The sequence below is a fragment of the Myotis nattereri genome (genome assembly GCF_964212035.1).
Source record: "Myotis nattereri genome assembly, chromosome: 16".
Lineage (NCBI taxonomy): Eukaryota > Metazoa > Chordata > Mammalia > Chiroptera > Vespertilionidae > Myotis > Myotis nattereri.
Window position 1 is genome coordinate 21,401,526 of NC_138091.1, and position 12,436 is coordinate 21,413,961.

Here is a 12,436-nt window from a genome sequence, read left to right on the forward strand (position 1 = left end):
ACTTTTTAAAGAACCACCAAATTGTTTTCCATAGTAGTTGTACCGTTTTATGTTCCCACCTGCAATACATGAGGGCTCTAATTTTTTCATATCCTTTCCAACATTTATTATTTTCTTCTAAAAATTTTTAAATAATTGCCAGCCATCCTAATGGGTAAAGTGGTATCTTATTGTGGTTTTGATTTGCATTTCTCTAATGACAGATCATGATGAGCATCATTCATATTCTTATTTGTTATATACATTTAAAAAATATATCTTCTACTTTCTCACTTGATTGGTAAGGATGTGTTGACTGTAACTGTTGACTTGGCAACCATAGGTTTTCCCCATTAATATATTTTTAAACTAAATATGTTCGTTTTTTCCTTTTTTTCTTTTTAAAGATGGCTCTGAGTAAATCAATGCATGCAAGAAATAGATACAAGGACAAACCTCCTGACTTTGCATATCTGGCATCCAAATATCCAGATTTTAAGCAACATATTCATATAAATCTGAATGGAAGAGTGAGGTAGGTAACAGATGAAGAATTCTGGATACTGTATTATTCTAGTGTAATCTGAATGGATACAGTGTAGTGGAAAGTGTACTGGACTGATAGTAGACCTGAATACTAATCCTAGACATTTTATTAAACATCTTATCTGACCTTGGACAAATTACGTAACGCTTTGGATTTCAACTTTTTAACCTATAAGGTGAGAGGATTGGACCAAATGTTTTTTAGTTTCCACCTTTAAAAAAAACAAAACCCTCTTAATGTCCAAATTATTACTTACCCATCAGAGATCCCGGAGTAACTGCAGAAACCTTAAAATTGTGCTCTGAAACTTGGTAGCTGGTGCCCTGGCTAGTGTGGCTCAGTTGGTTGGACATTGTCCCGTGCATGCAAAAGTTGCTGGTTTGATTCCCAGTCAGGGCACATGCCCAGGTTGTGGGGTCAATCCGTGATAGGGGACGTTCAGGAAGCAATCGATTGATGTCTCTCTCTCTCTCTCTCTCTCTCTCTGTCTCTCTCCCTCTCCCTTCCTCTCTCTGTAAAGATCAATTTTTAAAAATCTAAAAAAATAAAATCAAACTTGGTGGCTGGTGAGCGTCTAAAGTCTTTTTTTTTTTTTAAGTGTGTTATTTTGAGGTAGGAATATAATAGCCATGATATCAAAACTGTGATTTCACAGATATTATTACTTAGGATGTCACTACATTTAAGTTAAAAAGTTGATTTTAAAAAATTGAGAAAATAGTATGACTGCTTCAGGAAATGACTAAGATTATAATAATGGTATGGGAGATTGTAATAACTGATGTGTATGATATACCCTTGAGAAGGAAACGTTTGATTGCATTCCTAAACTCTATGGGAGTTACAGAGTGGATGGAAATTCCAAGTCAGCCTGGGGAAAGGTGTGGTGATTTAGCTATGGGTGCCGGAGAAGGAGGAAGAGGATTTTTGTGGAGAAGAGACAAGGTAAGGAATAATAGGATCATTGCGCTGATCTCTTCCTTTCTCTTAGCAGTCTTCTTATGACTTTAGAAACAGAGGTCCTAGGGCAGGACTTAACCTGGGGACCAAGATACCTTAGAAATCATATGAAAGTATTTAAAAATATGTTTATGTTCATTTTTCTGGGAAATAATCCTTAGTTTTCATTTGTCTACTTCATTCAGTAAAAAGTTGACTCACAGCCCCAATTATGAATGCTTGTACTACTTAATATTTATTGATTGACCATTCTGTGCTAAGTTCTAGAAGAGCCACAATAAATAAGAATGACAAGCGGTTGTGTGTTACCTGCTGTTGAGTTGGCTCTGATTCCTGGTGACCCTATGAATGAGTGATGTCCACAATGTCCTGTCCTTAACAAGCCCTGCTCAACTCCACAGACTCACTTCTCTGACTTTTTAGAGTCAGTCCATCTCATATTTGGTCTCCTCTTTTCCTGCCCAGCAGTATTGTCTTTTCCAGAGAACCTTGCCTCTCGCGATGTGCCCAGAGTAGGACAGCTTCAATTTTGTCGTTTTTGCTTCCAGCGATGTTTCAGGCTTAACTTGCTCTAGGACCCACTTGTTCATCTTTCTGTTGGTCCAGGGCCTTTAGAGCTTTCCTCTAACACCATATTTCAAATGAATCAATTTTTTTCTGTCCAACTTTCACATCCATACATAGTAATTGGGAATACGAGGGTGTGGTCTCTAATGACACATTTTGCTCTTGGTGATCTTTCCTAATTCTTCCATTTCTGCCCTTTTGAGTCTCAGTCTTCTCTTGATTTCTTGGCTACAGTCTCCATTTGAATTGATGACTGAACCAATATAAGCAAAATCTTTAACAATTCCAGGGTCTTCTTTCAAAGTTAAAGTTATGTATTTCTTCTACAGTTTTTCGTTTTGATGTTCAAATACAGTCTTGCTTTGGCACTTTCTTCTTTCGTTTTCATTGGAAGTTGTTTCAAATCATTGCTACTTTCTGCCAGTAAGATGGTGTCGTCTGCACATCTCAAGTTATTCATAGTACTTCTACCAATTTTCACTCCTCCCCCTGAGTCTGGCCCAGTTTTTCATATATGTTTTGCCTACAGATTAGAATAGGAAAAGACAAAAAAAAAACAACTATCTTTGCAGTTTACACACCAGTGGGGAAAGTGGACAAATAAACAAGCAATTAACCTTGTTTGCCTCAGTGTGTCAGAATATGTGGGGTGTGCAGTGGAATCACATAACAGGGAAATCTGACCTCAGCTTTGGGATTTAGAGAGTCATTTGAAAGAGAAGTGGTATCTTAGTTGAGTTCTGAAGAATGAGTAGAAGATAGCCAGGTAGAAAGAAGTATATCACAGACTGAAGGAGCAGCATGTGCAAAGAGCACTGAGTAGTGGGGGTACTGCGAAGCTGAACATGCCTAAAATGTGGTGGACAAGTGACCGGAGATAGGGCTGGGGAGGATTATGTTTGTCCTTTATAAGGCCTAGTGAGGAGTTTGGAATTTATCTTAAGGACATGGTGTGGAGAGTTCTAGTGTCTTTAGAGTTACCCATCCCTGTTCTTATTCACTAAAGTTTTAAAGTAGGGGAATAACATATTCAGAATTGTGCTTAGGCAGATGTATTCTAGGAGTATTGTGGAGGATGGATTGCAGGGGAAATTAAAACTGGAGGTACAGAGAAGTAAGTAGAAAATGGTTTTAATAATCCAGATTAGATACATTAGTGGCCTAACTAGGTAGAGGTAGTAGGTATAGAGATTACTGGATGGATTTGAGAGAAATTCATGGATAGAATAGCAGGACATGTTGGAAATTAAGAAGTAGGAGCTCAGTATGGTGTTTAGGATTTCAAATTAGCAAGAGGATAGGTAGTAGTGCCATTTGCTGAAGAAGGGACAAGGGGAAATGAGCTGATTTGGGGGAGGTGATGTTTTCAGTTTCCAGCATATAGAATATGAGAAGTCTCTGGGATATTCAAGTGGAGTATTTCGTAGGCAATTGAGAACAGAAGTCTGAAGGACACCAGTAATGGGGTGTTACTAGTGAAGGTTCTGGGTCTTTTTTTTTTTTTTTTTTTTTTTACAGAGAGGAAGGGAGAGAGATAGTTAGAAACATCGATGAGAGAGAAACATCGATCAGCTGCCTCCTGCACATCTCCTACTGGGGATGTGCCCGCAACCCAGGTACATGCCCTTGACCAGAATTGAACCTGGGACCCTTCAGTCCGCAGGCCGACACTCTATCCACTGAGCCAAACCGGTTTCGGCGGTCCTGGGTCTTTGAACTGAATGCTAAAGGATGAATAGGAGCAGAGGGAAGAATTCCAAGTATAGAGAACAGAATTTGTGAAAGGTATGTTAAGTTTGGAGACTTGCATGTAGATAGGGCTAAAGTGAATATAGGATAGCAGATTGGGGAAGAAAAGATGAGACTAAAAGGAAAACAGAACAAGTCACAAAGAGCCTTTCGTAGCATACAAATAGAATGGCCTTGATTGCTTAGGCATTGAGGAACCAGAAGAGGATTTTTAAGGTGGTTAGATTTTGTAAATGATTTAAGATTTTTTTTTTTTTAAATCATTCAGGCCCAGCTGGTGTGGCTTAGTGGTTGAGCGTCAACCTATGAACCAGGAGGTCCCGGTTTGATTCCCAGTCAGGGCACATGCCCGGGTTGTGGACTCAATCCATAGGCTGCTGATCAGTGATTCTCTCTCATCATAGATGTTTCTATCTTTCCCCCTCCTTTCCTCTCTGAAATCAATAAGAAATATTAAAAAAAAATCACTTAGAGCAGACCAAACAGATCTGTTAACACATTTCTGAATAGACATTCAATAAATATTTGTTCAGTCATGAGAATAATTTCTCTATAAAATCTATTTTCCACTTACCTAAGTCATACCTAAAATAAAATTACACATAAATGAAAAAGGGATAGGCAAATAAGAGTTCCTTCCAAATCTGCAAAATTAAAATACAAGGCAAAAAAGCATGAAATTGGAAAAGGTGCTTGTTTATATTAATAAAAGAAATAATTTTCAATGAAAATTTTAAAATGAAGACTTTTAGCGTTTGAAAAAATACAGCAGAAATATCTTTTAAAAAGTGTTTGACAATTTGGAGACATTTCTCTTTGCATTTCTAACCAAATAGAAATACTTGGTTAGCAGTGCTGTTAGCTATTAATCAGACATTATCTTAGTTAATATCAAAACAATATTTTGATTAATACCAAACAGTGTTTGGTTAATACTGTAACCAAAAATAAACTCCAGAGGATCCGTGAATGCTTCGAAGACAATTAGATAAAAATACTTTTTTTTTAATCCTCACCCGAGGTTATTTTTCCATTGATCATTTTAGAGAGGTTGGAAGAGAGAGGGAAAGACAGACAGAAACATTGATGTGAGAGAAACACATTGATTGGTTGCCTCCTACACACAACCCTACTGGGGCTGGCAAACCTGCAACCAAGGTATGAGGTATGGGGCCCTTGAACAGGAATCCCTGGGCCAACGCTCTCACCACTGAGAAAACTGGCCAGGGCTTTTTTCCCCTTTTTATTGAATTTATTGGGGTCACACTGGTTAACAAAATTATAGAGGTTTCAGGTCTGTACACTGTATTGTGTGTTCACCCCAAGTCAAATCTCCATCCATCACCACTTATCCCCCCTATATCCTCCTAAAACTACAAAATGAACGCATATTTTATTACTAGAGGCCCGGTGCACGAATTTGTGCACAGGCGGGCCCCTCGGGGTGGCCTGTAGAGATCCGGCCCCCGCTTGTGCCCCCAGCCTCGCAGCCCTGCAGGCCCGCAGCCCTGCCTGGCATCCTGGCTTGGCATGGTACCGCGCCTTCACCTGCTTCACCATCCTGCCTGTGGGGCGATTGATGGGGGCCGGGCCCCCCACCCAGCTCCCTCAGTGCCTGGGAGCCTGGCAGTGGCCCCGCCCCCTGCTTCCACTGCTGGTCGCTGTCTGTGGGGCGATTGGATCCCCACTCGCACCCACCTTGACCTGGCGCTGCCCCCTCACCTGCTCTACCATCCCGCCGTGGTCCTGCTCTCATTGGGGCCCATCAGGGCCAGCAGCATCTCCACTGCCGCCCACTGCCAGCACTGTGTCACTGACGCCTGCCATATTCTGTGCCACCCCCTGGTGGTCAGCGCACATCATAGTGAGCTGTGAAACGACCACCCAAGGGGACAATTTGCATATTAGGTTTTTATTATATAGGATTTAAAAAAATTTTTATTTTATCATTATTTTTCTATATGAATGCATTTTTTTTAAAAAAAATAACTTGTATAGACTTATAACACTAAGAGGTGACTTAGAACATTTTCTGGCTTAGTCTGCTGCTTTCCTTATTGCGTTATAATATTAGGGAGAAAAAGAAAATTATATTTTATAGATAACTTGGTTATTGTCTACCTGAAAATACATTTGAGAATTACTTAAAAAATAAACAAGATTGCTGAATGAAATATGCATATAAATATTTAAAACATAAAACATTTATAAGAATCCTATCTAATAAAAGAGAAACATGGTAATTAGCCATACATCCGCTCCCATTGGCTAATCAGGTTGATATGCAAATTAACTGCCAGCCAAGATGGCGGCCGGCAGCCAGGCAGCTTGAAGCGAACATGAGGCTTGCGTTTTTGCTTCAGTGACAGAGGACTCCAACATTCCCTGCATGCCGCTGCCAGCCTCTGAGCTTGCAGTTTGAAACATTGTTACAAAATAGAAGCTAAACAAAACCCCAGAAACCTACTTTCAGCCAGCCGGGATCTCAGAGCTGGAGTTGAAACAGTGTTTCGATTATAGAACCCAAACAAACCAGATACCTGCTTTCAGCAGCAGAGGCCTAAGAGCTGGAGCCAAGCCTGAGAGCTAAAGCTGGCCCAGAATAAAAAAAGAAAAAGAAAAAAAGAAGCTGTTGGGAGCTTCAGTCACCCTCCAGCCTGAAAACAGCCCTCAGCTCCTCACCCAGACTGGCCAGGCACCCCAGTGGGGACCCCCACCCTGAAGGGTGTGTGACCAGATAAATTTTCTTTATTCAAAGCTTAGTCTGGCTTCACCCATTATTTCAAATCAGTTAAATCTGAAAAGGAGTGAAAATTGAGTTATCAGCTGTTAAAAGTGTGTATACATTTTTGTGTGACACCCTGTATTTGAAGATGTTTATCCTAAGGCTGTTATAACAAGGAAAATTGGAAATAATCTACATACCAGTGTGTAGGTTCTTAGAATGATGAGGTTCTGTACCCTGGAATGCCATGTGGCCTTTTTATAAAACATTATACTTTTGTTTCAAACTAAAACTAAAATATCTGCATTGATATGTTGTGCATTGAAAGGGACTGAAAGGTTATGAGCTGGGATGTTCAGAGTGGTTGTTTTGTAATAGGGAAAAGTAACTTACTTCCCCCCCCCCCCCCCCTCAGGAAAAAACCAAATTTGTCTATGAAGGGATGGGAAAAGGGTGAGGCAAGTTTGAGGAGAACTTCCTCATCGCTTTAAAGATAGGAGCAACATGAGCTTATTTATTAGTTGGCCATATAATATATTTATAGGAGGGTAGGTGTAGGAGAGAGGGGTTGTATTTTTTTAATTTTTAAATGCAAATGACCTTGTTGCTCTGAGACATCATTCTCCATCCTGCTTACTTAGGTAGGAGACTTTGATGATTTTCGGCTTTGATAGAATAGTCTTTATTTTTATAATGTTTTTTAAATTAACTCCATGAGATATAAGAAAAAGAATGGCCAAAATATAAACCCACCAAATGATGGGAAAGGAATATCAGACAAAACATTAGATTTGAGATGAATTGAAGTGTCATTTGTTTGTTCAACTCTGAAGTGGTCTCGTAAGGGATGCAGGGAGTGGTATAGGAAGAATGGGCATTCTTAGTCATCCTAAGGACCAGTCTTAAGGGTACCACTAACCGGCTGTGAGGTTTTAGATAATATTCTTAGCTTTACTGAGATTGAATTTCCTCATCTAAAAAAGAGGGATAAAAGGCCATACTTTGTTTTTAATATATTTTTATTGATTTCAGAAAGGAAGGAAGAGGGAGAGAGAGAGAGAAACATCAATGATGAGAGAGAACCATTGATTGGCTGCCTCCTATATGCCCCCCACTGGGCATGTGCCCCCCACCAGAATCAAACCTGGGACCCTTCAGTCCGCAGGTGGACGCTCTATTCACTGAGCCAAGCTGGCTGGGGCAAAGGCCATACTTTGGATGGTTGTCACACAGGTGCATAATGCATGCAAAGTGACTGGCACATTATACTCAGTAAATGACAGGTACTTTTATCATTATTAAGCCTGGTATAATTGATAAGGTGACGAGGATTGCTGGTGTGATTGATATCACTCTGTTTTTCTTCCTTGCATCTCTCACTGCTTTGTTATAATAATTTCTGACCATTGCAGTTAGATTTCAGTTTGTGCTTTTTATAGTTACCAGCCCCATAGGGACATTTTGCAATTTACTTGAGCCCTGTCAGTTGAGTTTGAATAGAGTGTGACACTTAACTGTTTTGTTTTTAAATCAAAGACCTAGAATTGAGGGGCTTTGTCATATCTTGTGACTATACCATTTTTAGCATCTCAGTGAAGATCTAATGAATTGAAATCAATGTTGGAGTAAAATTGGAAGGCTTAGGCCTTTGTTGTTACATCAGGTTCAATGTTAGAATGATTGATATTTTAACCATGTGTCACAGAATGTATCCTTCCAAATGCTGTCTGTAATGGTAATACTGTATTCATCAGTATCTGTGCAGGAGTCATTCTGGGGAAATCTGACATGAGCCTGTTGACAATAGGCTATTTTGTGAAGCTGGGCGTGTTAAACAAACAACAAAGACTGATAGAATAAATTGCTAATTTCCACGTGAGAGCTAATTTTAGTTCCTATGATTTCAGAAACGAGAATGAAAAAGATCTTGCCTATTTCAGGATTATTTTAATGTCCCAGAGTGCTAAAGTGACCTAGATATTTAACTAGTAAAGTCGGGTGACTAGACTTTGTCCTACAAAAAGATTTCCAACCCTGAGATTAGTGTCTGTATTTTCTTAGAAGGAAATGAACACTTGTTTTTTTTTAAAAAGTCTAAGAATCAACTCTTGATTTTTCAGCTTACTTTCCTCAATTAGACTAGCCTCTGCTTGATGTATTTTGCTTTTTGGAGATTAGCTTATTAATAAATTGTATGCTCTAGTCCATCAAAGTGAATACATATATATATATACACATATATACGTATATACACACATATATATACATATATATAGAGAGAGTAGCAGAACTGTTTCTATAAACAACTGTTTGAAGACACTAAGAAAAAATTACATTGCTGTTTCTTTGCTCCAGATGTTTGTTGAAGCTATGTAATAATGCTCAAGCTGCAGCACTATTTTTTTGGTGATTGCTGTCACGCGGGAAATGTTCCTGTTTGGTCTCCAACAGACTTGTCCTCCTTTCATGGAAACAAAGTACTCTGGAACCAAGGACCTGTTTTCCTTTTTTGAAATTGTTTTTTATTGTACAGACATTTTAGAGCCCTTAATGGGAAAGGACAGAAATATATTTTTCCTAACTACATTTATAATGGTAATGTTACAGACATAAAAGAAAAATGTCACAATTCTTCTACCATAAAAATCTATTTGTGTTTAAGCCCTTGTCCTTATATAGTAATTTTTGTGGTTGTAATTTTGATACAGATACAATCATAGGACTTATTTTTACCACCGCTTGATGACATTATATTATAAACATTTTCCATATAGTTACAAAACACTATTATGAAGGTGATACTATATGAAATGTATTTAGATAATATAAAAATATGAGGAGAATGAAAGTCTTCATTCCTACTCATTTACCCAACCGTTATACATACAGGGTCTTTTTTACTTTGTTTTTGTTTTATTTTTACAAGAATGTTATCATAATGTACATATATGCTTTTACTCAAACTTGTGGCTTTTTGTTTTTAAATCAAGGAATCCTCTTCATACAAGAATATGTTCATCAGCCCAGTCTTATTCCTTTCAATGACTGCAGAGTATTCTCTTGTGTGGATGTATTATAACTTTTTCAATCAACTCACTATTGTTTACTTTTAGGTTAGGTCATTCCTAAATTTTTTGTAATACAGAACAGATTTATTTAACTGTTTCTGTCTTTTATTTAACTGTTGGTCTTTTTTTTCTCTATTTTCTTTTTCCCATCACCATTTTTTTTAAATATATTTTTATTGATTTTTTACAGAGAGGAAGGGAGAGGGATAGAGAGTCAGAAACATCGATGAGAGAGAAACATCGATCAGCTGCCTCCTGCACACCTCCCACTGGGGATGTGCCTGCAACCAAGGTACATGCCCTTGACCGGAATCGAACCTGGGACCCTTCAGTCCGCAGGCTGACGCTCTATCCACTGAACCAAACGGGTCAGGGCTCCCATCACCATTTATTCCCTCTATGCCAGTGGTTCTCAACCTTCCTAATGCTGCGATCCTTTAATACAATTCCTCATGTTGTGGTGACCCCCAATTTCATTGTTACAAATTGAACATAATTAAAGCATAGTGATTAATCACAAAAACAATATGTAATAATATATGTGTTTTCCGATGGTCTTAGGCGACCCCTGTGAAAGGACCGTTCGACCCCCAAAGGGGTCGCGACCCACAGGTTGAGAACCCCTGCTCTATGCCCTCTTCCATCTCCATTCCCCCTGCCACACACACACACACACCCTCCCCTCAGGACTTCTTTTCTTTCTTTCTTTTTTTTTAAGTTTTACTGAATTTAGGGTAAGTCATTGGGTTTTGTTAGAAAATTAATATACTGTTAACTGTATTGGAAAGGATAAGGAGGTGCTTGGATGACCAAGTTTTTTTTTTCTTATCATTTGCTCTAGCTAGCTTGGGGATCTACGTGTAAGAGATTAATCCAGGTAGTTTATTAATATTTTGCAAGTAGGATTTTGGGTTCTTTGGTTAATTTAGGGTTATCAATAATGGTCATTATCATTTTCATTATTTCAGGATCTTTGCTTTTGTATGTTACTATCTAATTGCTTATTTAACCGATGGAGATATTAATGGTTTTGGTTTTTTTTTATTCTTAAACTCAGTTGTAGAGAAGAATGAGTTGGTGGAAAACACAATAGAAGGCCATGAGTTTGGCTTTTGGTTCTGTTCAACAACCAAATATTAATACTACTATTGTATTCTAATTCAGTGAAGTACTCCATCTCTGCTCTGGATCTCATATCTTTCCCTCATCTCAGGAACTTTACACAGCTCAGTTTTCCTTCTCTTAAATATTTAATCCCTGTCAACTAACTTCTTCCCTTTGACTTTTTAAAAAATATATATTTTTATTGATTTCAGAGAAGAAGGGAGAGAGAGAGAGATAGAAACATCAATGATGAGAGAATCATTGATTGGCTGCCTCCTGCACACCCCCTATTGGGAATCAAGTCAGCAACCCAGGCATTTTTCCTGACTGGGAATTGAATCATGACTTCCTGGTTCATAGGTCGATGCTCAACCACTGAGCCACACTGGACGGGCCCCAATTTTATTTAAATGCCAGTACAAAATAACATTCAGAAGTTGCGGGACAGTAAGTCAATATATGCTGCTCTTAGGTAATATTATTCAAATTTATTTTATAATGTATATAGGTTAAGTTTTTCACTAGGAAAATTCTGAGATTTGACACTTTAGATTTTAAGGCTTTGAACATAGACATTATATTGGTATATACTTATGTATGTTTAGCAATGAAGTTTAGAAGTAGATTAAGCCTCTATTATAGAATAAAGAATGTGAATTTAGCCCAGGTAGCTCAGTTGGTTAGAGTGTCGTCTTGAAACACCAAGGTTGTGGGTTCGATCCCAGTCAGAGCACATACAGGAGTCAACAATGAATGCATAAATAAATGGAACAAGTCTTTTTTTTCCTCTCTGTTTCCCTCTCTCTTCTCTCCCCTCTCGTTCCCCCCCCCCCCCCAGAATCAATCAATTAAAAATAAAAAAAGAATGTGAGTTTATTTGAATGCTGTAGTATGATACTCAGATGTGTAAACTTTCCATGTGTAAAAATGGACTCTCATTGCTTGTTGTGTGGTTTTTATTTATATGAAGTATCCACAAAAGGCAAATCTATGGAGACAAAGTACATTAGTGGTTGCCTAGATCTGAGGGTAGAAACAAGGAATGACTTGCAAATAGGCATAAGGCTTCTTTTTGGGGCTGGTGGAAGTGTTCTAAAATTGGATTATGGGGATGGTTGCGCAACTTTGTGAATATGCTAAAAACTGTTGAATTGTATACTCTAGGTGAATTTTATTGTATGCAAATTGTACCTCAGTAAAGTTGCTAAAAATAGTCAAATTTTAAATTTGATGTAATATTTGTTATATTTAAGTATCATATTCTATTTTCATTATTAAACATTTTTTCTGCTTTCTACTTTTAAGTTTAATTTTCAAAGAATGTGCTAATGTCAAATCATGTTAATTGATAATAGTAAAAATGGCCAGCATTTCTAAAATAATTAGTATGTACTGGGCATTATGCTAAATACTTCTCAAGATTATCTCTCAGAAACACTATGATATATGTATCATTATCCCTATTTTACAGTCAAGGAAACATGTCCTCAACTTGTCCTAAGTCACATAGCTAGGTAAGGAGTCAATCAAACAGGAATTGGAATAGAGACGTTTTTTATCTTTCATGTTTGAAAATGCAGTGTCATTGATGGGAATTTATACTGCCATTTGTAAACTGTGTGTTAAACACCCTTGTGTAGATATTCTACACCAAGCATGTCAAACTCAAAGGCTTACACGGGCCAAATAAACAAGGTTTAAGTTTATGTGGGCTGCAAAAAAACAAAAGCTTCAATT

The 12,436-nt window shown here is 38.0% G+C and overlaps 1 protein-coding gene across 1 annotated transcript in view; it reads left to right on the forward strand.

Moving 5' to 3' along the window:
• Positions 1–12,436, forward strand: part of METTL16 (methyltransferase 16, RNA N6-adenosine) — a 66,767-nt gene that overhangs the window by 7,564 nt on the left and 46,767 nt on the right. Inside the window, exon 2 of the mRNA XM_081109364.1 lies at positions 387–514. Within this exon, the coding sequence (XP_080965490.1) occupies positions 387–514 (128 nt within the window). The remainder of the gene's footprint in view (positions 1–386; positions 515–12,436) is intronic.